A 25,116-nucleotide genomic window follows, 5' to 3' on the forward strand; every position below is an offset into this window, starting at 1 on the left:
TTTCCCATGCACAGGATGCTTCTCCCTCCCCATATTCAGTAAATATGAGCTAAGGCCACTCTCTGGGAATTAATACAACATTCTGCTTTGGTCCCAGCCCCCCAAAACTCAGCATCTAGCAAGAAAGATGAACACAAAGGCACACAGCGACAGCATGACAGCTGGGATCAAAGACACGTGGTGTGGTGGGAGGGAAGCTCACTTCCTGGTAGAGGTTGTATAGTCAAGGCAGGCTGCACGGCAGAGGCAGCATCTGCAATAGGCCTTGAGGGGTAGGTAGGAGCTCACCAGGCAATGAAGGAGTAAAAGGAGAAAGCGTGTGGCCCATTTGTGGAAGAGCATGAAATGGGTGTGGCTGGGGGAGGGCACACAAACATGAATGAACACTCTGTTGGTGTCTAAAGGGGCGCCAACTGTGGGGGGCGCCAACTGTGGGGAGCACCATCGGCTCAGGAGGGCCATATCCAGCCGCTCAGAGGCAGTGGCCATGTTGCCTGCGAGGGAGTCTTGGCCACACCTGAGTCGTGGGCTCTGTGGGGAGAAGGGGGAAAGGGGGCTCTGTGGGGCCTGGGGGTAAGTCGGGCCTCCGGCTTTGGCAAGCTGTGCAGGGGGGGCTGTCTTCTGGCCGTGCACTCTCCCTGAGACCCTTCTAGTTCCTGGACCCTGGGACTCTCTCTCTGGGGATGGGGGCAGGTGTGGAAATGAGAGGATTAGAGGATGCACCTGTGTTCAAACCACTGGGCCTCGCCGCACGATAGCGCCGTGATAACCCTGAACAAGTCACCTAAACTCTGGACCTTGGTCCCCACACCTGCGAGGCAGGATGAGGGTCAACTGTCCCCCGCAGGAGGCTTAGGGGGTAAGGTGGAAGTGCTCTGTGGACTCTAAGCCTCGTACGGACACAGAGGTATCTCCACTGACCCTTCACCGAGGCCCTGAGGGGTCTTGGCCTGACCAGCTATTCCATGTGGGATCAGAATAGAAGACGTCAAAGGCCTTACACACAAATCTCGCCACTTACCCAGCATCAGACAGTTTGGAACTTTCCACAAAATACACGCATTCTTTCTTCTTGATGTTTTCAGGAATCCATGAACTGAGGCTTTCTTGCTGAAGGTAAAGAGGGTGTGTTGAGATCCTCTGACGTTCGAAAGAGCACCCCCCAGCCCCCCGGAGACACATCCGTGCTCCTTGAGGAGCTTCCACGCTACTTGTTTGAAGAAAGGAAGCCTGCGCGACCACGAGCCAAAGATTAGAAGCACCTTGCCAAGACTCAGGTGGGGATTCAGGAGGGAGGAATTAATCTAAGAAATCGTTTCCACTTGGGACCAGTTTGAATGTGCGCACTTTCGTTTATACAGCAACACCACCTTCCCTGGGAACAACGTGGTGTGGTGGAAAACGTGGAGGCTGGGAATCTGGGGACCTGGATCTGGCACCATTGGGAAAGGGCAGCCACCCTCCTGCCTGGCTGGCAGGAGGACTGCAAGACTCCATGTGCTTTCAACACGCTTGCGTCTTTGTATCCAGGACTTTGGGGAAAGCTAGCCCAGGCCCAGGCCCTCCCAATCAGACAAAGGATGTGAAATCATTATGCAACAAGGTAAGCATGGGTAACAACAGATTGCCAGGACTCTAGCGCAACATTTTTGAGTTAACCCAGTGATTTCCCAATCAGACCAACCATGGGAAATGATTGTGCAATGCAGAGAAGGCCAGAAAGGCCAGCCATGCATCACCCTCCCCAATTGTGTTTTCCCAAGGGCATGGCTGGGCGGGAGCCCCTGAGGTCAGCAGACCCTTGCCCACCCCCGTCCTCACAGCTTCAAGCTGCAAACTGCCCCACAGTGACCTCCGTGGCCACATGCCAGCTGCAGGCTGACCGGCAGAAAGCTCACCTTGTCGTTGCCAAAGGGGCACTGCGGCCTCCAGCCCTTGAAGAGGCTGCTGTTGCTGCGCCGGAGATTGGAGACCATCCCCAGGTCAGCGGCCCTCCTGGGCGGCCCCACAAAGCCCTCCTCCTGCTCGGAGCCAGCTTTCCTCATGGCCGAGGGCTCCATTCTGGGACCTCCACGCCAGCTGCAACCAGGCCTGCTGCCCTCAGGACAGTCCTCCCTCCAGCTCGCTACACTGGGGTTCTGGAAACACACGGGGTGGTTGCTGAAATCGATCAGAGACAGGAAGATGAGGCTGATGTTCTGAGAAGGCCACATGCTTCCTCACGTGAAGCCCTCATCCGGTTCTCTTCATCAGCCTGCACATCTTCCCAGCTGCCTGAGCTCTGTCCCTTGGCTGGGGCCCCTGGACACTCCGGGGGAGTACATGCACGTGCAGGGGTCCCAGCGCCCATTCATAATGGTAACAACCTCAGGTCACTGCAAGGCCAGAGATAGAGCCCCCGCCCCCCGGCTGCACTGCACACCGCACAGAGAAGTCTCCGTGGCCAGCGCCAGCTGCCGGCGACGTGGTTTCGCAACCGTGCACAGTTCCTGCTTCCAGACACCAGTCACTACTTTCATATTCCAAAAATAAAAAAACAGCCCCCACTGTCCACAAAGGAAGTTTCTTGTTGATTTTTGAGACGGAGTCTCACTCTGTCACCCAGGCTGAAGTGCAGTGACATGATCTTGGCTCACTGCAACCTCCGTCTCCCAGGTTCAAGTGATTCTCCTGCCTCAGCCTCCCCAGTAGCTGGGATTATGGGCACCCATCATCACGCCCCGCTAATTTTTTTTGTATTTATACGTAGCAAAAGGGTTTCACCATGTTCCTTAGGTTGGTCTCGAACTCCTGACCTCAGGCGGTCCACCCGCCTCCGCCTCCCAAAGTGCTGGGATTACAGGCGTGAGCCACCGTGCCCAGCCTAGAAGGGAAGTTTTGGGGAGTACCACATCTCTCCACTCCAGGACAAAGACAATAATTCAAAGGAATCTTATTCTCTCATGTCCTTTCTCCCTGGCTCTGACGTGGCCTTCATCACTGAGGCCATAGGAAGCCACCAGATGACTGCCCTCCCTTTACAAATGAGAAACATAAGCGAGTTCAAGCCCTGCAGGGTCTCCCTGAGCCCCTGGCACCCACAATGCGGTTCTTATGAGGTCATCCATGGTCACCCCCAGTCACTGCCCCAAAGGTGTGAAGGGGAGAGTTGCTTGGAGGCAAAAGATCCGACTGCAATTCCCCACTCATCCCTGCCCTGAAAGCGGATCTCTGACCACGTCCTCTCCAGTACACACGGCAGTCACTGTCAGACAAGCCTTTGCTCTGCCATGCCCTCATCACATTAGGTGACTGAGCCCCTCTTGCGGGCCACGGAGCTTGAAGCTCAGTGCCGGGAGCTTGGGACTGAGCTGCTGGCTGCTGTCCTGGGGCAGGCACTCTCAGGCTGTCTCACCTCCCACACTCTCCCTCCTCCCCTTGGCCATACCACCAAACTTAACTTGCCCTTCCCGGCCTTTTCCTGCCGTTCTCAGAGCAGATGTTGTGCTGCATGCCAGTGGGGCCTTTCCAGGGCCATGAGCTGTCCCAGCAGCCACTGGCCTGGCTTCACAACCAGCTTCCACGGGAAGCAGAGGGACAGAGACGTCCGCAGCAGCAGGAGGAAGAGGAGGCTCCAGAGAGCTCGCAGTAGCACCCACAAGAGGACCCAGGACTGCAGGTGGTTCCCCAGGGAGGAAGTCCACCCGGCATGGGATGAGGACGGCTCCATGCTAGAAACAAAGGCCCCAGCATCGGACGGGAGGGTCCGCGGTGAGGGGCCCTCTGCCTTCAGGAAGACCAGCATGTTCTGTTCACATGCTTGTCTTTCAGGCAGCTGCCCACCTCAGCACAGCCCCTGGAGTCTTGTGCAGGTTCCTCTCATCCCAACGGCAAGCAGGCCCCGGGAAGCAGGTCAGACCCGCTCCAACACCACCCCGGACTTTGCAGGAGGCAGCCAGGAGCCCCCGTGAGCACCTGATGCCCGCTGTGGGGGGGCCACTGGCTCAACCCAGTCCCCAAAAGGACGTGTGCGTCAGCCTCAGCCCAGGGGTGCAGAACCCTGAAACCCAGGCCTGGCAATGACCTTCCCAGGGCCCATCCAGCCCTCTCTGGGGTTCTTAATCCCTTTCTCACGGGTCACCTGAGAACAGCGTGGGCCACCTGGTTCACAGCTAAAATTCTCCACCAGCAGCTGGCACAGGTGTGAGTGTTGAGAGCAATCAGGAAGGAAATGAACTTCCAGAAGACAGATGCATGAAGCAGACGTGAGCAGGGCAAGGCCCCATGTGGGGTGGATTTCCAAACCCCAACCCTGCACAGAACTATTCCCAGGAGAAAGGGGTGCAGTGCAGCCCCTGAGGGAGTGTGGGTTGGGGCAGCATTCCGTGCCCTTCAGGGTTAGCCACTGAGCAACCCCCGTCCTCAGCCACGGGGGCCCTGCGTGGCAGGGGTGCAAATGGGAAGACCACTCCCACCTGGGCAGAATTCAGGAGGACTCATTTGCACCTGAGCCTAGGACCAGGCAACTAGAGAGGATCCTGGTGTGCCTGCTCCCCCCCCCCCCCCCCCCCCCCAGCCAGCCCAGCCAGCCCAGCCCAGCCCAGCAGATTCCTCGGGAAATGGAAGGTTCTGTCTGGGCAGGGTGGGCCTCCCGCACCAGCAGGACTGGGACAGGCGCGCCCTGCCCTCCCTTGGTACACCGTGTGGCCGCCCTGTCCTCTCTGGAGGTTGCTCGGGCATCCTCTGAAATCCCCGCGTGAAAGCCAGCCCTTCCGAGACTGGACAGGCAGAGGCGTGTGCTGGGACACAGGAAATAAGCGTCCCGGAAGCGAGCCCTGCGGTCCGGGCGGACTGGCAGGGTCCGAGGACGGCTGAGTCCCTCATCTCCCGGTCCCCTCGCGCCAGCCGGACAGGGTCGCCCCAGCGGCAAGGCGTCCCGCGGACAGACTGCACGCGGATCCGAGTCAGCACCCTGCGCCTCTGCACACACTAGGCGCCCCAGTCCGCGCCTCGAACCCTACCGGTGCCCCTGCACCAGCGCCCCGAACCCCGCCAGCCCCTGCACCCCACCGCGCCCTGCACCAGCGCCCCGAGCCCCGCCCGCGCCCCTGCACCCCGCCATGCCCTGCACCAGCGCCCTGCACCCCTCCTGCGCCCCTGCACCCCACCGCGCCCTGCACCAGCATCCCGAGCACCACCCACGCCCCTGCACCGCACCGTGCCCTGCACCAGCGCCCTGAACCCTTCCTGCGCACCTGCACCGCACCATGCCCTACACCAGCACCCTGAGCCCCACCCGCACTCCTGCACCCCGCCGCGCCCTGCACCAGCGCCCCGAGCCCCATCCGCGCCCCTGCACCCCGCCGTGCCCTGCACCAACGCCCCGAACCCCTCCTACGCCCCTGCACCCCACTGCAACCTTCACAAGCTCCCTGGCCGGCCGCCTCCGTCCCCGCACCCGGGCTCACCTACCTGCTCGGAGCAGCCCGCGCCCCGGCGTCACCCGCGTCTCCGCGCAGCACGGCCTCCCTGGCCCCGCGGGGCCGTCCACATCTCGCCCGAGCGTGCGCCGCGTGCGCGGTGCAGTGGAGCCGCCCGCAGCGCTCTGCGTCAATCAGCCCGGAGAGCGCCTCCCGCGCGGCGTCCCGCGCCGGCAGTTAGAGCCAAGGACAGGCCAGGGAAGACGAGGCCCAGACACCCCACCTGCGGGCCCGCCCTCCCCAGAGACCTGGGACCGGACACTTGCACGGATGTGTGCCTTCTGAGGGTTGGGGGCACCTGTCTCCTTTAAACCGGCGATTATCTTTAAATCCTGAATAGCCAGCGGGAGCGGGACAGGCAGGACAGGAGTCGCAGGGGGACCTGGGCCTGAGTGAGACCCCCCACAACGGGACTCAGGACCACCTGCTCAGAGACCTCTGCAGCCCCCTCCCCCAGCACTCCGGATATGACCCCAGAGCCAGGGACCATTCCCAGTGAGAGAGGCAGGACCCCAAGGCTGGGGCAGGCTCAGGGCCTGCTCCCTGGATCTGTCTTAAGGAAGGGGACAAGAACAGCCAGAAAGATCAAGCCCGGCAGTCCCCATCACGGCAGGTGCTGGCCACGGGCCCCACGGATGTCTAACTCCACCCTGTGTGGTGCCCACTCTCTGGCTTGGGGAGGGACAGGGACTGCCCTCTGATGCCTGAGAAGGTGATTGCACCTTTCCCAAATGGCCTAGACCACCCAGATGCCCTTTCACCCCACAAAGCCATGCAGTCCGCCCCTGCCTTGCCACCAGTGGGCAATACCCAGCTGCCATTCCTGGGCCCCACTGGCCTCCGTGTCCAGGAAAGTGAAGAGGCCCTGTGGCCTCTGATCTGGGGGGAGGGAGGGTGCCCCCCGACTCCTGCCTGACCCGCACCCTCATTTCCTCGCTGGATGCGCAGGCCTTCTGTCCAGACTCCTGCCCTGAGCACATGCCTCTAGAAGGCCCTCCACAGATGAGCCAGCCAGCAGTGCCTGCGTGCTGAACCATGTCCACCATCTCACTAACCCACCATCCTGGTACCTGCAAAGTGGTGGGAAAGCGGTCAGAGACCCTGGTGTAGGACAGTACTCAGGACACTGGGCTCTGCACAAGCATGGCCGGAAGCTGCCCTCCAGAGTGGCCAGCAGTGTCCCTAAAGACCTGCAGCTGTGCCTGGGGCCGCACAAGCAGCTGCTCTGCCCTGCTGGACGGCACAGTCTTCCGTCCAGTCCACCCTACAAACTAGAAGTGCTCAATGGGCACCCGCTGCAGGAGTTGGGTTCTATGACCACCAGCCACATCCCCAGCGAGGTGTCTTAGACCCTCCTTAACAGGCAAAGGAAGAGAAGACCCCCTCCCTTTCACCTGCTCCGTGTCAGCAGAGCCCCATCCAGTGCCCCTGCCCTGGGTGCCCTCTGGCTGGAGAGCCCTCTCGTTAACTGAAAACACACTGCAGGGCAGTTAATATTTTATAAGACAGTCATAACTGCCGAGCCATCCGCGAGACGGGCTGGGCAGTGTTTCCAAGTATCCTGGGGCTCTGTGGGAATGTTATTTAAGGTGAAGTAGTCACCAAGATGACCATCTCTGATGAAATAGCCGGGCCCACATCGCCCTGGGAGCGGCTCCTGCTTTTCTAGAGAAGAACCGCACACTCCACAGAGGGCCATGTCTGTCTGCACGGATGCTGCTGCAGTAGCAATTATGCAATATTCTTCCCGTAAAAGAGGACACACGACCATAAAACCCGAACAGGGCAGGTACGGATCTCTATTGCGAGTCCTCTCGAGTTCAGAGAGAGAAAGCACTTGGCACAACGTGTTTCTCACAGTGTGGGCACGAGGCCCAGGTAAAAAAAGGCCCCTGCTCTGGCAGCAGGAGAAAATTACAACTGGAGAAAAAGGCAGTGACGGGGCCACAGGCACTGGCACACTCTGGTCCTGAGTGGGACGCAGGAGCAGGTGACAGGCGGTGGGCTCCTCAGAGGAGACTCCAGGAAGGAGGGAGGCCCAAGCTAGAGCAGGGGCAGCAAACTCTCTGCACAGGCCTGCATGGTCGCTGCGGCAGGTTTTGCCGGCCACGTGGTCTCTGTCCCAGCTCCTAGCCTCTGCCCTTGCAGTGGGAAGGCAGCCGTGGGTCATTCAGCTGACCCTGAACGACACGGATTTCAGCTGCAGGGATCCACTTCTACGCAGATTTTCTTCCACCTCCACCACCCCTGAGATGCTAGACCACCCCCTCCTCTTCCCCCTTCTCCTACTCATGGGAAGACGACAAGGCCTTTAGGATGACCTGCTTCTATTTTTTTTTTTTTTTTTTTTTTTTTTGAGATGGAGTCTCACTCTGTTGCCCAGGCTGGAGTGCAGTGGTGCGATCTCCGCTCACTGCAAGCTCTGCCTGCCGAGTTCACACCATTCTCCTGCCTCAGCCTCCCAAGTAGCTAGGACTACAGGCACCTGCCACCACGCCGGCTACTTTTTGTATTTTTTAATAGAGACAGGGTTTCACCGTAGTCTCGATCTCCTGACCTCGTGATCAGCCTGCCTCAGCCTCCCAAAGTGCTGGGATTACAGGCATGAGCCACTGCGCCCGGGTGACCTGCTTCTACTTAATGTGAATATATTTTATCTTCCTTGTGATTTTCTTAATAACATTTTCGTCTCTCTAGCTCCCTTTATTGTAGGAACACTGTTTATAATACATACAACATACAAAATATGTGTTTATGCTATCAGTAAGCCTTTCTTCTGGTCAATAGTGAGCTATTCGTAGTTAAGTTTTGGATGAGTCAGAAGTTATACCCAGATTTTCAACTTTAAGGGGTGTCGGAGCCCCTAACTCTTGAGTGGTTCATGGGTCAACTACATAAATGAATCAGTATGTTACGTGGTTTGGCTCTGTGCCCCACCCAAATGTCATTTCAAATCATAATCCCCAGGCCAGGCACAGTGGCTCACACCTGTAATCCCAGCACTTTGGGAGGCTGAGGCAGGCAGATCACTTGAGGTCAGGAGTTCAAAACCAGCCTTGTCAAATGGCGAAACCCCATCTCTACTAAAACTACAAAACTTAGCCAGGCGTAGTAGTATGCGCCTATAATCCCAGCTACTCGGAGGCTGAGGCAGGAGAAGCACTTGAACCCAGGAAGGGGAGGTTGCTGTGAGCCGAGATCACGCCACCGCACTCCAGCCTGGGCAACAGAGCGAGACTCTGTGTCAAAAAATTTGTAATCCCCAACGTGGAAGGTTATTAGATCAAGGAGGTGTTTCTCATGAATGATTGAACACCGTCCTCTTGGTGCCGTTCCCGTAACAGTGAGTTCGTTCTTGCGAGATCTGGTCGTTTAAGTGTGTGGCACCTGCCCCTGTCTCTCTCTCTTACTCCTGCCACGTAAGACGCCTGCCCACTTTGCCTTCTATCATGATTGGAAGCTTCCTGACGCCTCCCCAGAAGCAGAAGCCCCCTGTACAGCCTGCAGAACTGTGAGCCAGTTAGGCCTCTCTCTTTATAAATTACCCAATCTGAGGGGTTTTTAAAACAGCAATGTGAAAATGAATAAATACAGTATAGCTATGCACTAATATTAATTCAACTTTGCAGACTGGGTGTGGTGGCTCATGCCTGTAATCCCAGCACTTTGGGAGGCTGAGGCGGGCAGGTTACTTGAGGCCAGGAGTATGAAATCAGCCTGGCCAACAAGGTGAAACCCTGTCTCTACTAAAAATACAAAAAATTATCCGGACATGGTGGTGCATGCCTATTGTCACGCGCGTCCGTGCGAAGAGACCACCAAACAGGCTTTGTGTGGGCAACAAGGCTGTTTATTTCACCGGGGTGCAGGCAGGCTGAGTCCGAAAATAGTCAGTGAAGGGAGATGGGGTGGGGCCGTTTGATAGGATTTGGGTAGGTAAAGGAAAATTACAGTCAAAGGGGTTGTTCTCTTGCGGGCAGGGGCGGGGGTCACAGGGTGCTCAGTGGGGGAGCTTCTGAGCCAGGAGAAGGAATTTCACAAGGTAATGTCATCAGTTAAGGCAGGAATCGGCCATTTTCACTTCTTTTGTGATTCTTCAGCTACTTCAGGCCACCTGGATGTACACATGCAGATCATAGGGGATATGACAGCTTAGCTTGGGCTCAGAGGCCTGACACCTATAGTCCCAGCTACTCAGGAGCCTGAGGCAGGAGAATCACTTAAACCCGGGAGGAGGAGGTTGCAGTGAGCCGAGATCAGGCCCTTGCACTCCAGCCTGGGTGACAGAGCAAGACTCCATCTCAAAAAAAAAAAAAACCTTTATTTGCAAACAGGTGGTGGGCCCAATCTGGCCAGCGGGCTGCAGTTTGCGGACACCTGGTCTGGAGCAGTGGGCTGAGGGCTGAGGGAAGAGACATGCTTCTTTTCATCTCTGGAGTCCACAGAGTCATCTGCATTCCGGAAACATCTTATACAACAGAACTGCTCTTAAAATGTGAAAGGACAGTGATGGATGCCACTCCAGGGTGAAGACTGCAGCCAGCGTGGCCACCATGAACCTCCATGCCGACACCCTTGCCCCGACGGCGCCCAGAGCAGCAATGACGAGAACGGAGCTGGAAATGACCACAAGGCCTGAAGACCTCTCAGGACACTGAAAAAATATCAACACGCGCTGCCTGTCCCTTCGCCCAGGCCTGGCTCTGACCTGCCACAGGGTTCTGAACCATCTGCAGCACCAGCCGGGGGTCCTCGGTCAGCCAGGGGTCAGGCAGGCCACCCACTGCACTGGCTCCTGAGGCCAAGGGAGAAGTCTGGAGTTCCCCAGGGGATCTGCGAGGGGTGTGCCGCACCTGCCACCCAAGCAGTTCCAAAGTTTGCCTCAGGGACATGTCGTGGAGTGGACCGGGTTCTGCCCCCAAGTGGTGCCAGGTGGGTGGTGAGGCCAGCAGCATGGGCAGGGGAGAGGTGGCTGCTCTGAGATCATGAAAACTTCAGCTCTGGAGCACGTTTGCTGACTCTCCATTTGTCCCTCTCCTCCTCTCCTTCTCCCTGCCCCCCTCATCCCTCACTCCTCGGGAGGGCATGTTGCAGAGAGCTAAGCCAACCGCCGACACCTTGTGGGGCAGCTGGGAGACCCCAGCCAGGTCCTCAGAGATGGCCCCACCTCCCTCCCAGGAAGCCCAGCCCAGCCACACAGCTCAGCTGCTCCAGACGCCTGAGCCTCAGAACTGGGAGACAGCAGCATCTCCTGCGAGCTGCTAAGTCTGGGGGTGATTTGTTACGCAGCGCAGGTGACTAGGACATCGGGCTGGAGGGGGTCTGGACTGGGGGTGTCACCTACGGGGCGAAGGTGGTGGAGGAAAGGAGACACAAGGACGGGGCCTGGGGTGCTTGGGACTCAGCGCCAGGTGTCAGGAGACTGTTTGCCCTGAGTTGGGGGTCAGCCTGCCCTGCTGAGCCCCGCAGAGCCCCCAGCTGTCAGGGCAGGAGGGAGCAGCGGTTGATCCATGGTACCTTGTCCTCAGCAGTACCCCCGGATGCGAGCCAGAAACCCTGACCCACTGGCTGAAACCACAAAGCGGGTGTGGGCCCCGTGTGCCTGGTGACAGCGGTGGTGGCCTTGCTTCAAAGACTCAACAGCAACTCCTGTGTCCGCCACCCTCCATGTCTCTGGGAAACAGGCTCTGTCTGTGGCCCCCTGAGATTTATTGGGGAGCAGCGTGCCCAACTCACCCCCTGTAAAGAAGGGAGGCCCAGGGCTGGGCAGAGGCCGAGGCTGTGACGTAGTGTGACATAGGTCCAGCTGAGCCTTCGTGAGCCCACCAGAGTGCTGAGGCCTGTGGCCGTCACACTGTGCCCCCGCAAGCACCCGCATCCTGAGCCTGCTGGAAGCTTCCTACCACTCTGCTGGGGTCCAGCTCCAGCCTCGTTAGCACTGAACATTCTGCCTGCTCGGTGGCAAAGCGCTCAGAAGACACTGCTCTGAGACTTTTCTGTCACCTCACATCTTACACCAACCTGAGGACTAAGCTCTTTTTTTTTTTTTTTGAGATGTCGTCTCCCCTGTCGCCCAGGATGGAGTGCAGTGGTGCGATCTCGGCTCACTGCTAGCTCCGCCCCATGGGTTCACGCCATTCTCCTGCCTCAACCCCCCAAGTAGCTGGGACTACAGGCGCCCGCCACCATGCCTGGTTAATTTTTTGTACTATTATTATTATTATTATTGGTAGAGATGGGGTTTCAGTGTATTATCCAGGATGGTCTCGATCTCCTGACCTCGTGATCCACCCGCCTCGGCCTCCTAAAGTGCTGGGATTACAGGCGTGAGCCACCACGCCTGGCCAAGAATGCAATCTTTTGTCTCTTATCTACCAATGACCTGGAAGCGGGAAGCTCCCCCCGCCCCGCCAGCCTTTGTCTCTTATCTACCAATGACCTGGAAGCGGGAAGCTCCCCCCGCCCCGCCATACTACTACGCCTGGCTAAGTTTTGTAGTTTTAGTAGAGATGGGGTTTCGCCATTTGACAAGGCTGGTTTTGAACTCCTGACCTCAAGTGATCTGCCTGCCTCAGCCTCCCAAAGTGCTGGGATTACAGGTGTGAGCCACTGTGCCTGGCCTGGGGATTACAGGCGTGGGATTACAGGTGTGGGATTACAGGTTTCCGCACCGAACTAATGTACATCTTATACATACCTTTTTTCTTTTTCTCTTCTTTTTCCATCTTACACATATTCATGTCTCACGTCTCCCTAAAAATGTATGAAAGCAAGCTGTGCCCCAGTCACCTTGGGCACGTGTTGTCAGGACCCCCTGAGGCCGTGTCATGGGCTCGTCCTTAACTTTGACAAAATAAACTTTCTAAGCTGATTCAGACCTGTCTCAGGTATTCTGGATTCACAGCTGCTGAGCTGCTCAGTTACAACTGAAGGCTCACAGGTTAGGGGTTTTTCAAAGGTAGTTTGGTGAGCAGGGGGCTGAGGTATGGGGAGTGCTGATTGGTTGGGTGCGAGATGGTGAGCAGAGGGCTGAGGTATGGGGAGTGCTGATTGGCTGGGTGCGAGATCGTGAGCAGGGGGCTGAGGTATGGGGAGTGCTGATTGGTTGGGTGCCAGATGAAATCTAGCTGTCCTTTTGGTCCTTTTGTGCTGCATGGCTTCTGAGTGGGGCCACAGGAGCCGTTGGCAAGACATCTAGCTGGGTCCATCCGTGTCAGACGTGCAAGAAACCTGAAAAGATACAATAGTGATGTTCTACAATAGTGATGTTATCTGCAGGAGTAACTGGGGAAATAGCTTGTCTTGTGACCTCCAGAATAATGGCTGAGGAAAGTTTACGCCTGCACCTTAGTAGAATTCAGGCTCCTCTATCCTTCTAGCCTGGTGGTGTAACCACCCAACGGGTTCATCTTGTCCACTGCCTAGACAGAACCGATTTATCAAGACAAGGGAATTGCAGTGGAGAAGGAGTAATTCACGCAGAGCTGGCTGTGCAGGAATAGAGTTTTATTACTCAAATCAGTCTCCCCCAGCATTCAGGGATCAGCGTTTTTAAGGATAATTTGGCGGGCAGGGCTCAGAAAGTGGTGAGTACTGATTGGTCAGGTTGAAGATTAAATCATAGGGGTTCGAAATGAGTTCTGGCTGACTTCTGTTCCTGGGTGGGATCGGACAAATGGTTGACTTCTGTTCCTGGGTGGGATGGCACAAATGGTTGAGCCAGATTATCCGTCTAAGTGGTGCCCGAATGCAGGGTCTACAAAATATTTCAAGCACTGATCTTAAGTTTTGCAACAGTGATGTTATTCCCAGGAGCAACTTGGGGAGGTTCAGACTATTGCCGCCAAAGGTTGCACGGCCCCTAAACTGTAATTTTTCATCTCATAGCTTAATCTGTTAGTCCTACAAAGGCAGACTGGTCCCCAGGCAAGAAGGGTTTTTTTGGGAAAGGGCTATTATCAATTTTGTTTCAGAGTTTAATCTATAAACTAAATTCCTTCCCAAGGCTAGTCTGGTCTACACCCACGAATGAACAAAGGCAGTTTAGAGGATAGCAGGAAGATGGGGTGCGTTAGGAGATCTTTCCCTCTCATAATTTCTTCAGTTACGATGTTTGCAAAGGCGGTTTCCGTGGTCTCATTGGCCTTACAAAGGCTGTTTAGTTTTGAGGAAGGGCTGCTATCATTTAAACTATAAATGTCTCCCAAAATTAGCTTTGCTTATCCAGGAATAATGAAGGGCAGCTTCAAGGACAAAGGCAAGATGGGGATTCGCCGGATCTCCTTCAGGGCCATCATTCTCTCACTGATACAATTTTTGGCAAAGGCGGTTTCAGAATGCCTGTCTTAATGTAACTGTGGCCCATGTAACGATGTTTAGGGGGTCTTACCTGATTTCTAAAAGGCCGAAATGCTTGTAAGGGCTCTGCTGGACCTGCTCGTACGTCTTTCCCATAAATGCGTCTTTTCTGTAAACGCTGGGAGGGAGGGAGGGCGACAAGGAATCAACACAGCCCCAGGGCTGCCCTGGGTTTATTCCAAGAGTTTCAATCCCGTAACTTGGAGCTGTGTAGTGCCCATCCCATCCACGCTAGGCCCGCGCTCACAGACAGGCCTAGGCACTCGACCATGGTGCGCGTGGGACCGAGCCCACCCCGCTGGGTTCGTGGGAGCGGCAGCTCAGCCCTCACGGGGCCGCCTCCGGGACCGCCACCTGCACCCACCCCCGGCCCGCCGCGCGCTTCCGCGGTCGCGTTAGAATCGCGTCAGAGCCGGGCGCCCCAGGCCGCCCACGCGCAGGAGCAGAGCCAACGTGTCAGCGGCGCCCAAGCGGCCCCAGGGCGCTCTCGCCGCCCCGCTCTCCTCGCCACGCCGCCAATGGGCTCAGGATCCGCCCCTGACGACGTGGGCCCCGCCCCTGGAGACACACGCCGCGCAGTCGTCACCCTCCCGGGAGCAGGAGGCCAGGGGTGCCTGCCGGCCGGGCCTGGGCGGTAGCCATGAAGCTGACGCGGAAGATGGTCCTGACTCGGGCCAAGGCCTCGGAGCTGCACAGCGTGCGCAAGCTCAACTGCTGGTGAGGCGGGGCCTGGCCGCCGCCGCCCCGTGGTCAGGGGAGGAGCCGGAGCGGGGAGGGGGCGGAGCCGGGGCGGGGACTGGGGTGAGGGCGGAGCCGGGGAGGGGGCGGGGGCGGGAGTGGAACGGGGGCAGGTGCAGGGGCGAGGGCGGCGAAGGAGTCAGGGGTCAGGGAGGGGAGGAGACCAGGGGTCGGGGTCGCCGGGGCCCCCCCATTTCCCGGCCCGCCTTTGCCCCGGCTGCCCTGTGGGCCAGATCTGATGTCTGGGGTTGCCAGCGGTCACTGGGACCAAGTTGAATAGGAGAACTGAGCTCTCGAGGACTGAGTCAGGAAACACGTTGGTAATCAGTACTGGGGGTGGCCGTGCCAAGGGTACTCCTGGCAGGTGATAGGAAGGGACGTGGGTGCGGTGGGACCCATGAAGGCTCAAAGGCTGCGTCTCACTGGGCTAAGGAAGACCAGGAGCTTCCAGAGGAGGCAGCCTGGAGTTGAGGCCGGCACAATCTCCTGGGCTCCCTGGGGACTCAGCGGAGTCGCTGCGCCCTGTCAACTGGCCGCACCGTGCAGGCGGGGCGTGGGGGTCAGCGAGAGCAGACGCTTCCTCCCAGGGGTATCCCCATACTGCCCAGAGCGAGCTCTTCGCTGTTAATTAAAAAGCTTTTCTCTCTGCCCTGGCACATCTGGTGTTTTGGCTACAATTCCCCTGTGTCATTTGCTTTCAATAATGCATTTCTTTGTTTTGCACGGGGTGGTCAGTACTCTCACTGAGCTGGAAGAAACAACAACCCTATTTCAGGCTTTTAAAGTTTGCTTTGTAAGTCGCCTGTTCACCCATTGAACTTGGCCTCTTCTAAAGACGCCCTTGTTGATGTCTGTCAGTGAGAGAAATTAACCTTCCGCCATTCAGGGACCACGAGGAACAGTTCATCTTTTCACGTCTTACCAATCGCTCTGCTGCTCCTTATCTAAAAGGTGCCACCCCAACGTCATACAGTGTAGTTGAAAGTCAAGTAAAACAATTGTTTACACCTTTGCCGGTTATCTGGGCAACCTTCCTTTTTTGCCATGCCATTAAAATCCTAGAATCTTAAGGTTTGTAGGGAGTCATCGGTAATTTTTGGAATTTTTGTCTTCAGTGTTTTTTATTCAGCTTTAACAAAATTAAAGTATCTTTTCTCTCCGCAGGGGCAGCCGCCTCACAGATGTAAGTATTGCTCTGATGGTCTCCAAATGGCCTCAGTCCCAAATGTTGTAGCTTCTTCCCCAAGAGAATTTTTAAGTTGACAAAACTGCCCCCATCAGTTCAGTCCCACATTTGGTACTTTGTTCACTTAGCGGGTTTCGTTATGCAGAACCACTAATGGAAAAACAATTCTCTAGTGCCAGGTTTATTTTGCTGTTCCCATCAACATAAATGAAATGCCCTTTGTCAGTTGGTCACAGAGGAGGGGAGCAATAGTTTGGAACTTGCTCTCACCTGGAAAGGAATCCCAGAAGGGTTTGTTTTACTTTGTTAAGGGGAAGTTGAAGGTCTGCACCCCCTCTTCTTGGTCACTTCTAGCCTTGTGCCCCCCACCGCTACCCCAAAGGCGGGCAGAGAACAAGCCCTGCTCGGAGAACTTGAGCGTGTGTGTCTGTGAAAAGATTTCTTTCTTCTCTTCCCTCATTCTCTTTCTCAGTCCAGAATGTCCCCAACTTCCAACTTACACAAGGATTGCATACCAATTGTTTCTTTCTTTCTTTCCTTTTTTTTTTTTTTTTTTTTTTTTTTTTTTGACACGGAGTCTCGCTCTGTGGCCCAGGCTGGAGTGCAGTGGCGCAATCTTGGCTCACCGCAACCTCCACCTCACGGGTTCACGCAATTCTCCTGCCTCAGCCTTTGAGTAGCTGGGACTACAGGCGCCCACCACCATGCCTGGCTTATATTTGTACTTTTTGGTAGAGATGGGGTTTCACTGTGTCTGCCAGGCTGGTCTCGTAGCCCCTGAGTTCAGATGATCCACCTGCCTCAGCCTCCCAAAGTGTTGGAATTACAGGCGTGAACCACCATGTCCAGCCCAATTATTATTTATCTCTTTATTCTCTGTTTTTTAAATTTGAACTGTACCTTTCCTTAAAGACCAAAAAAAAGAAAGAAAGAAAAAAAAAAAAAAGACTGGACACATGGCACTGGATGTAATCTGTTTTGTGCTGTAACTGAAATACTGCATGTTTAGCAGTGAATATATAAACACACCATGGCCATAGACACGAGTCCCTCATACATGGGATGCGTCTCACCAGGCTGTGAGCTCGCTGAGGCTGGGGCCCTGCCAGTCACCCAATCTGCTGGTGCCATGCCTGGCGTATGGTGGGCTCTCACAAATGTGGGAGCTTTGCAGGTTGTGAAGGCTTTGTGGACCACCCTGGGCACCTCACCCCTGAATTGACAGTACCAGTGTGATCTGAGATCCATCTTTAAGCCTGTCTTCCTTTTGGCCCAGACCTGTTATCACGAAGGGATTTCCGGCCAGGCGCAGTGGCTCAAGCCTGTAATCCCAGCACTTTGGGAGGCCGAGATGGGCGGATCACGAGGTCAGGAGATCAAGACCATCCTGGCAAACACGGTGAAACCCTGTCTCTACTAAAAAATACAAAAAACTAGCCAGGCGAGGTGGTGGGCACCTGTAGTCCCAGCTACTCGGGAGGCTGAGGCAGGAGAATGGCGTAAACCCGGGAGGCGGAGCTTGCAGTGAGCTGAGATCTGGTCACTGCACTCCAGCCCGGGCAACAGAGCGAGACTCCGTCTCAAAAAAAAAAAAAAAAAAAGAAGGGATTTCCATCCTTTCCTTGCTTTCTGTCCCTGCATAGGGGATACTGGGGTCCCCTTACCTGATGTCCTTTGAGGACATCTAAAGTAATGAGTGCTCCGTCTCTACTGCTGGCAGCATCTGACAGCAAGGATGCTGTTGTAAAATGTAATAAAAAGAGAGTGCGTGAAAGGAGGAGCCTCACATTTCTCCTTCAGTCTGCGGAGTGTCTGCACTGCAAGGTGGTATCAGGGGAGCCTGGCATGCTCGTGGGCATTCACCCTGGGCACACTGGCTGAGCAGGGCTGTGCCCCTCAGGCCCCGGAAGTGGGTTGGCCATGGCTGCGACAGTTCTCTGTGGCTGACGGCAGTGCGGCCACGATGCCCTGCTGGGCCGTGCTTGCTAGTCGTGCTCTTTTCCTCCTAGATTTCCATTTGCCGGGAGATGCCCAGCCTGGAGGTGATCACGCTCAGGTACCTCTCTCCTGCCGTCATGCTCAGCCTGGAGCCCGGAAGCCGGGGCAGAGCCTCACGTCCCTCCCATGGGACCCAGTGCTGTGACATAACCTAGAAACCTCCAGCACAGACTGAGGGCGGCTTTCGGAAGGGGAGGGGCCGGGACAGCGAGAGCTGGGTCTACCTTGTGGCCCCATGTCTGCCCTCCTTCCTCAGAGCCTCACCTGGGCCTCCTGATAGCTCCTGTTCCCTGCCTGCCCTGCTGTACCCCTGCCCACCCTTGGCCTGTGTGCTCCGAGAAGCCATCGCTGTGTTCGCTGGGCCAGTCGGTGGCCTGTCCTGAGCGCCCTGGCAGTGGCCACATCTGCCCGAGACCCCCAGGGTCCTGGCCTCTTCTCCCCCCAGTGCCACCACTGCGCACCAGTTTCTCTGCACCCCGTGACCTGTGCTCCTCTACTGTGGTCACTGCCCTCCCAACAGACTAAGGGAACCTTGAATGAACAAATGTTACTGGAGTTTTAGGCAGCTGGGGCTTATTTGGGGGCTCTGGGGAAAAGAAGAGCTTCCTCCATCCCTGAATTCCCTCCTGCCTACTGTGTGACCCAGGGAGGGAGCGGACGCTCACGGCTCACCGCTGCCCACCAGACGCTGGGTGGGAGCCTTCTCTGGGTTTCCGCATTTAAAAGCTCACAAGGGTTTAAACCCTGCGGGGAAGGCCCACCCTTTTGTTTGGCGGCTCGGAAGGCTCCAGGGCCTGCCCTCTGAGAGTAGCTGTTGCAGGCCCCTGATCCCTGTGACCTACCTTCTTGATTTCACAGGCAGCCACAGGCTAGGCCAGCCCCTGCCCATCCTCTGTAACACCCTCCGAGGTTGGCATCGCCATGGTGATGCCAGTGCCCAGCCTGCTGCCCGCCAGGGGCTGAGGCCAGTCCACCTGGTATTCGGGCATCCCCAGCGCGGGCATCAGCCTGTCCTGCCCGAGTCTTGCTGAATGAACCGATGAATGAAATGGGCTTGGAGGCATGCTCCTGGGCCAAATCTCAGCCCTCCCGCCTATCGGCTGGCTAACCTTGGGCGAGGCGTGGCCCGCTCTGTGCCTCAGTTTCCTTCCTGTAACATAGAGGTGTTGTAAGTGCCCACCCCACAGGGAGACAAGGAGGAGGTGGAGCTTGAGTTCAGAGGTTGAACAGGGTGCCCGTGCCTGCTGCAGGGCTCCTTTCACTAGTCAGGCGACATTTACCGTGAGGCTGGGATTTCAGCTCTGCCTCCGAAAGCCTTACCTGACAGGGAAGGGTGGAGCTTGTGGCTCCCACGATGGCAGGAAGCTGGGGCGGGGCTGTGGATCCAGCCTGTGCCCGCAGTGCATTGAGTTGCCCAGGGGCCGCAGGGCCTCCAAGCATCAGGCCTCTCATGTGCGGGGCCATTTCTGTCACGTCTCAGGAGGGACAGGACCCGGAGGGTGTTCACCGAGTTCAGGTGTGTGGTGCCTGCACGCCCGACTGCACACCACGCCGACTGCACTGGAGCGGAGCAGGTAGCTTGAGGCCACGGGTGTGGTCCGCACATCAGCTGCTGCCTGTGCCTGGGGCAGACTCCATCCTGGAAAGGGTCCCACAGACTGAGTTTTGCTCTTGGTAAAATGGGGCGGCCTCATAGCTAGGAGCTGTGTGAAAGGATACCTGGGAAACACCCAGTGAAGGGGTGGCATGGGGAGGCGGGCTCAGCACCCGCCTGGTGACCGCCCCCTTCCCAGGCGCCTGCAGGACTCGAGTTCAACCCTCCAGGCTGGGGGCCTTGGCTCTCGGCTGGCGGACGCTCCGCACCTTTGAGGGCCTGCGGGAGCAGCTCGGCGTGTTCGCTTGTGGAGGGGACGGACCCCACGCTGTCGGGTGAAGCCTTTAGGTCGCCGCTCCAGGCTTCCTGTGTTTCTCTACTTCTCTGACGCGTCCACGTTCTGTAGAATGGAAATGAGGCCCCTCCCCAGTGTTGCCGCTTCCACGTGGGGGTTTGGAAGGTCCGTGCTCACTTCCATGTCACGTGGAGCTCGCTCGTGTTTTTTGCCATGAGTTTTTCTGGGCACTCGGTGCTTTGGGGCAACATGATAGGTCCCTCGAGAGGCCTTAGTTTTCCTGGCCCGTGAAGGAGGGCCACATCCCGTACGTCCCACTCTAGCGCCCTGAGGAGCTGATGCGGAGCATGGGGCCAAGGGGCTGTTGCTGGCAGGGTCCACCCCAGTCCGCCTTTGAGTTCAGGACCCGGCCTTCCTACAGCTCTCTCCTCGGCCCAGGTCCTGCTGCACATGACTCATGACGTCCAATTTGGGCTTCTCAGGCGAGGGCAGGGACACAGATCCCATGAGTGCCTGTTCTTGGGGCTGGAGATTGAGAGGTGGCCCTGGGGGCGCCGTCCACATCCCTCACTGACTGCTGGTCTCCGTGCAGTGTCAACAGCATCTCCACCCTGGAGCCTGTGAGCCGGTGCCAGCGCCTGAGCGAACTGTACCTGCGGAGGAACCGTATCCCCAGCCTGGCTGAGCTCTTCTACCTGAAGGGGCTGCCGCGTCTGAGGGTGCTGTGGCTGGCCGAGAACCCGTGCTGCGGCGCCAGTCCCCACCGCTACCGCATGACCGTGCTGCGTACCCTGCCGCGCCTACAGAAGCTGGACAACCAGGGTAGGTGGCCGCAGTGGGGTCCCCGGCCCTCGCAAAACAGTCCCTGGCAGGGGATTTCCCCAGCCCTTTCCTCTTCTCCTTTTCTGCAAATGCCTGGTCTCGCGGGACACACATGTGCCTGTGAAGTCTCCTCAGAGGCCGTTCCCCTGCTTCTGTGTCTCTTGATCCCGCCACCCGAATGCAGCAGCGCAGCATAGGGTCCCTCCTGTGACTGTGACAGTTTATGTATCCCCCAGCGACTGCAGGACCTGGTAGCAAAGCAAAAGGGTTCCTTCTTTGGCTTCTGCGAGTAGCCGTGCTGCTCTGACCATTGCCATGCGCCATGGTGAGTGGGGGCGTCAGTATCTGGCAAGCAGCGTCGCACTGGTCCACAGGGACCGGGCAGGCTCCACGGGCCACTGTGAACCTAGGGTGGCTGTGCCGTCGTGCTCCCGCCGTGGGGAGGGGCTGTCCCAGCACCGCAGTGCCCGCTGCTGCTCTCCACCTATTGGAGGCGCTCATGCCTTCTCTGGCCAGTGCCAGCACCAGTGCAGTTTTCCAGGCCACGGTTTCATGCTGTTTGTTAATCCTTGGCATTCTCAGCACGCTAGTTTCTCATCCTTGTCAGCTATACGGGCACTAATATTTTCTCCCAGACAATTTTATTAATAACTTCAGGGAAATTGATACGTGAGTGAAATGGAATAAATTCAGTATGGTCTGTTCCTTTTTCTGTTGTGTCTTAGTTGAGGTTTTGATGAGTATTTGCTTCTGGCCAAGGCTGGTGTTTAGATTCCTGAGCAGCCCTCCACCATCTGTTGTGTATCGGCCTGTGTCGGGCTGGGGATCGGCTCCTATTCTGGGAGTTGGCCCTGGAGGTGGATACACGTGCATGCATTTCACAAGCAGACTGTGCCTGAGGCTGCAGTGAGGACGGGAGCTGCAGCGCGTGTGGCCTGCTTGTGGGTGAGGCCACTCATGCTGTCTTCTGTCCTTCATCCCAAAGCTGTGACGGAGGAGGAGCTGTCCCGTGCACTGAGTGAGGGAGAGCAGATCACCGCCGCCCCGAAGAGAGAAGGCACAGGCCACGGCGGCCCCAAGCCATGCTTCACACTGAGCACCCTCAGCTCCGCCGCTGAGACCGGCCAGGACGCGCTGGACAGCGAGGAGGAGGCGATGTGAGGCTGGAGGGCAGCGGGGCCTCCGCCCGTCCCTGTCCCCAGGGTCCTCCCACGGGGAGCGAATGGGGCTTCCAGTGAGCCGCCTCTCTGGGAAGTGAGGGAGAGGGATTATCCAGGGCGAGTGTCCGTTCTCATCCGTATTCTCTGGGAGTGACTCGGTGCCCAGGTAGTGATTTCAGTGGCAGGTCCATGTTTTGCCCAACAGCAGATATTCCAGGGAGCAGGAGAGGGAGGTGAGCCAGACCCCGTGCCCTGACACAGAGAAGGCTCGCAGCACCAGAGCCTGTGAGGTGCAGGGAGCCCCTGGTGGGGGGTGTGGCCTAGGGTCACAGTCACTGGAATGGTTTGTGGGCACAGCCATGTGTGTCCGTACAGCCTTGGGCCCAGGGACCGTAGAGGGGCCACAGGGCTGACTCTGCAGTGAGATACCGGCGCCTCCCAGGGCAGTTGGCTGTGCGTCACAAACGTGTTTGATAGAAGCTGGGCGCTTCTCTCCTGCTTGGCAGATCACACCCACTGCTGGTGCCTGTGGTGGGGGCATTGGGATGTGATCTCCGTTAGGCATCTGCTGTCTGGCACAGGGCTTGACCCCATGGTCAGGAGCTCTTCCCTGGCGTTTGTGTACAGGTGCCCCCCACCCTGCCCCCGAGGCCCCGGTGGAAGGCAGTACAGCTGGGGAGCCCCAGGGTTCAGGGAGGACGCCCCACAGGTGAAGTGCCAGGCCGTCCAGGAGCTGCCATCTGTAGCCCCTGACCTCATGGGAGTCGCCTCCCTTCTCTTCCCCCTGTGTGCCAGGTGGGATTTGTATGAGCCTGTCCTTTGCTTGGATGTGACCTGCAGACAGGGTTTGCAGAGGCCTCCAGTGCCATGAGCCCCGACCCTCACACTCCTTTGTCTCCTCTCCCCAGCAGCGCCCAGGGTGAACTTGGCCTGAAGCCCCCTTCCCGGGACCAGTTTCCTTCCTTCTCACCCAGAGATGCTTCGAGCAGCCACAGGAGCAGGGTGAGTGACAGGGGCTGCTAGGTGGCCACTGCTGCCTCTGCCCACGGCACAGAAATCGTGGGGAGGGAGGATGGAGCCTCACAGGGCCTCGAAGAGCTGCGCCCCCGGGGAAGCTGCGTGTGTGGGTCTGCGAATGCGTGCAGATGTGTCACACATGCCCTGCACGGAGCTGTCCTGGCCCCTCAGCCTCTCCTGGTCTCCTAGTCTGTGGAATGTGGGCCCGGGCCCTGCTGGGCTGAGGGCAACATGAGTCACATGGAAGAAGTGCCACACACGTGTACACAGGCGGGGCTCCTCCTCTGCTCAGATTCTCGGTATGTGCCGAATGGTCATTTGCTTGGACGGCCCACGCTGCAGGGACCAGGTGCCCTGTGGTGGGGTGCCGCTGGCCAGGCCCCAGCCCTTGTGGAGGGAAGCAGCCTCACAGTGCTTGGTGGGCTTAGTCCGCACCCCTCTCCACCCCCAGAACGTCCTGACTGCCATCCTACTGCTGCTGCGGGAGCTGGACGCAGAGGGGCTGGAGGCCGTGCAGCTGACTGTGGGCAGCCGGCTACAAGCCCTGCGTCGGGAGGAGGTGCAGGAGCACGCCGAGTGACCACAGGACCTGAGCGCCGCTCCACCATCCACGGGGACCCCAGTGTCTTCCCCAGCCCCCAGGAGCTGAAGGGTGGCTGCCACAGCCCTGGCCCCACACAAAAGCCTCCCCGGTTTGCCACATCGGCCGAGGAGTAGGTGTTAAGTGCTGGCTAGCTGGAGCGGTGGAGATGCCTGTCCACACCAGAATGTCCCCAGGACTCCCCTTCTGTGGTCTGGAGGTTCTGGGCTGGCCTGGGCTCTTAAAGGGAGGATTTTGCAGGTTGTCCTCCCTAATAAAAGATTTTCCCAAGGTTGATGTGGAGGTGACATCTCCCAATGGTCGTGACAGTCTTTCTGAAAGCAAGGGCCGTTTCTCGGCAGAATGAGGAGGCATTCACGAATGGCTTTGCTGATTCCAGTCCTTGGTCCTTGGATAGTTTTCTGTTGAGCAAGGGAGACTTCCAGAATGCTGGCGTCCACAGGGACATCTGCCCTGCGCTGCTCTCAGCAGGAAGGCAGCAGCCTCCCGCGTCCACGGGAGAGGGTTTCGTTTTCTTGGCCAGGCTGGGCAGGTGCGCCTTCCTTTCTCTCTCCTGTGAAGAACTGCAGGGGCGCTCAGCTGTGCGGCTGTGGAGGAACAGGCCTGTGTGCCCTGGGGGCTGGGCCTGGCACAGGGAGCAGCTGGACTAGGGGAGTCCTGGGAGCATCTGAGAGGGGTTTTCTTTCCTCCGGGAAGTTCCAAGTCTTATGAGGATGCCACAATCTGGGCAGTGACCCGCGGCCCTGGGGACCTTCCTAGTACCCCCAAAACCAAGGAAGCATTCACGTGAGATGGGGAGTCAGCCTCCCAGCTGGAGTGTAGGAAAGCCAGCTCCCTGGGCCCTTGTCCTGTGTGGGGTTGGGACCCAGATCTTCGTGAGATGTCCCCATCCTCCGCCAAGCGGTGATGCGTGACCACGTGTGCAGGCCACTGCTCTCCCAAGCTCAAGGCCATGCAGTGTGATCGTCACCAGAGCCAGCTGCAGCATTGGGGCAGTCACTGTCGCCGGACTTGGGGAAGCCCAGGGCGAAGACAGTCACTCATCCGTGCAAGCTCTCCACAAGGGGTGCGATCCCTCCAGAAGGGGTGTGATCTCTGAGCAGTGGGGAGTGGAGTCACCACTTGGGACATGGAGGGTGGACAGTTCAGGCCTGTGTCTGCCTCCCTGGGGCTGTGGGGTGGGCACCCGGCACCCTCAGTAAAGTGCTTCCTTGGAATGATTGAGGTCGTTTTAAATTGAATCCCCTTCCACTCCCCCTGACGTGGGCTGCTGTGGGCATGCAGGGCTTACACCAGCGCCCTCCTGCCCCACACCGTGCACACCTTGGTTGGGACAGTTGGGTGGGACCGCGGGGCAGCTGCCTGCCTTCAGCCCCGCGGTTACCCCGCCCCCCCGTCCCCATCCCCACCATTGCTGCCTCCACCCTCAGCCTCTTGCCGCTCCCTCTCCCGTCACCTCCTCACCCAATGCCCCCAGCCAGGGAAGACGGCCAGAAGCACGTCCAGCCCGGGTACCCCACAGTCCCACTCCACTCCTCCCCAAGTCACCCCAGAAGTGGGTTCTCAAGCCGAGCAGGCAGGGGCACCACACTGTGTCCCATTCACCCAGTTCACAGGAGAGGACCAAGGGCCCAGGAGGCCGCATCACTCCGCCTGAAATGCCAGAAACGCCAACTCCATGCAGCCAGAAGTGGGCCTGTCGCAGGCGCTGGCCACGGCACGTCGCCCAGGAGGGAGGTGGCCACTGTCCCGGACATCAGCCACAGGCCACAACCTGGGTGCAGCAGCTGAGTGGCAGCTGAACAGGTTTTAACACCTCATCAGGCAGGGCAGGCCAAGGGGGGTCTACTCAGAACTGAGTCCTGATCCCAGATGGTGTGACACAACG

At 57.8% G+C, this 25,116-nt stretch overlaps 2 protein-coding genes and 2 long non-coding RNA genes across 12 annotated transcripts in view; 1 reads left to right on the forward strand and 3 right to left on the reverse strand.

Annotated features, from left to right (window-relative positions):
* TRPM2 (transient receptor potential cation channel subfamily M member 2) overlaps window positions 1–5,582 on the reverse strand; it is an 86,823-nt gene extending 81,241 nt beyond the window's left edge. The window contains exons 1-3 of one of the 4 annotated variants that reach the window (XM_023192636.2): window positions 5,452–5,582; window positions 1,899–2,160; window positions 1,022–1,110 (exon numbers count right to left, since the gene is read on the reverse strand). In XM_023192636.2, coding sequence (XP_023048404.2) covers window positions 1,022–1,110; window positions 1,899–2,060 — 251 coding nt within the window. In that variant the 5' untranslated portion in view covers window positions 2,061–2,160; window positions 5,452–5,582. Of the gene's footprint in view, window positions 1–1,021; window positions 1,111–1,898; window positions 2,596–5,451 lie in introns of those variants that run through there. The other 3 variants (XM_026447401.2, XM_026447410.2, XM_026447402.2) reach the window with 3 other exon arrangements.
* Window positions 5,583–9,434: 3,852 nt separating this feature from the next.
* On the reverse strand, window positions 9,435–14,513 carry LOC111526734. Its single transcript, XR_002726479.3, has 3 exons — window positions 13,849–14,513; window positions 12,157–12,689; window positions 9,435–10,113 (listed from the first exon to the last, which is right to left on the reverse strand). It is a non-coding gene; the product is annotated as an uncharacterized LOC111526734 (long non-coding RNA).
* Window positions 14,238–24,447, forward strand: CFAP410 (cilia and flagella associated protein 410). Of its 6 annotated transcripts, none has more exons than XM_023192585.3 (8): window positions 14,238–14,534; window positions 15,720–15,738; window positions 17,751–17,797; window positions 20,221–20,450; window positions 21,436–21,607; window positions 22,519–22,612; window positions 22,817–22,926; window positions 23,079–24,447. In XM_023192585.3, the coding sequence occupies exons 1-8, from the start codon at window positions 14,458–14,460 to the stop codon at window positions 23,086–23,088; spliced, it is 759 nt and encodes a 252-aa protein (XP_023048353.2). In that variant the 5' UTR covers window positions 14,238–14,457; the 3' UTR covers window positions 23,089–24,447. The 6 variants fall into 6 exon arrangements, with proteins under 6 accessions (XP_023048353.2, XP_023048363.2, XP_031790490.1 ...); XM_023192595.3 differs by having other exon boundaries at window positions 22,522–22,612; XM_031934630.1 differs by lacking the exon at window positions 22,817–22,926 and having other exon boundaries at window positions 17,751–19,793; window positions 23,079–24,445.
* On the reverse strand, window positions 15,658–20,153 carry LOC111526737. The gene is made up of 2 exons (XR_002726480.1): window positions 19,060–20,153; window positions 15,658–16,011 (listed from the first exon to the last, which is right to left on the reverse strand). It is a non-coding gene; the product is annotated as an uncharacterized LOC111526737 (long non-coding RNA).
* Window positions 24,448–25,116: the final 669 nt, after the last annotated feature.

This window comes from Piliocolobus tephrosceles, chromosome 19 (assembly GCF_002776525.5).
Source record: "Piliocolobus tephrosceles isolate RC106 chromosome 19, ASM277652v3, whole genome shotgun sequence".
NCBI classification, from domain to species: Eukaryota; Metazoa; Chordata; class Mammalia; order Primates; family Cercopithecidae; genus Piliocolobus; species Piliocolobus tephrosceles.

What these genes read in the sequence shown, in the direction of transcription:
- CFAP410 (XM_023192568.3), top strand. Translation starts at nt 14,458, where the DNA reads ATGAAGCTGACGCGGAAGATGGTCCTGACTCGGGCCAAGGCCTCGGAG. An exon ending in CTGGAGGTGATCACGCTCAG is followed by an intron (nt 17,798 to 20,220) that starts GTACCTCTCTCC and finishes GTCTCCGTGCAG; the next exon opens with TGTCAACAGCATCTCCACCC. An exon ending in CGAGCAGCCACAGGAGCAGG is followed by an intron (nt 22,613 to 23,078) that starts GTGAGTGACAGG and finishes CTCCACCCCCAG; the next exon opens with AACGTCCTGACTGCCATCCT.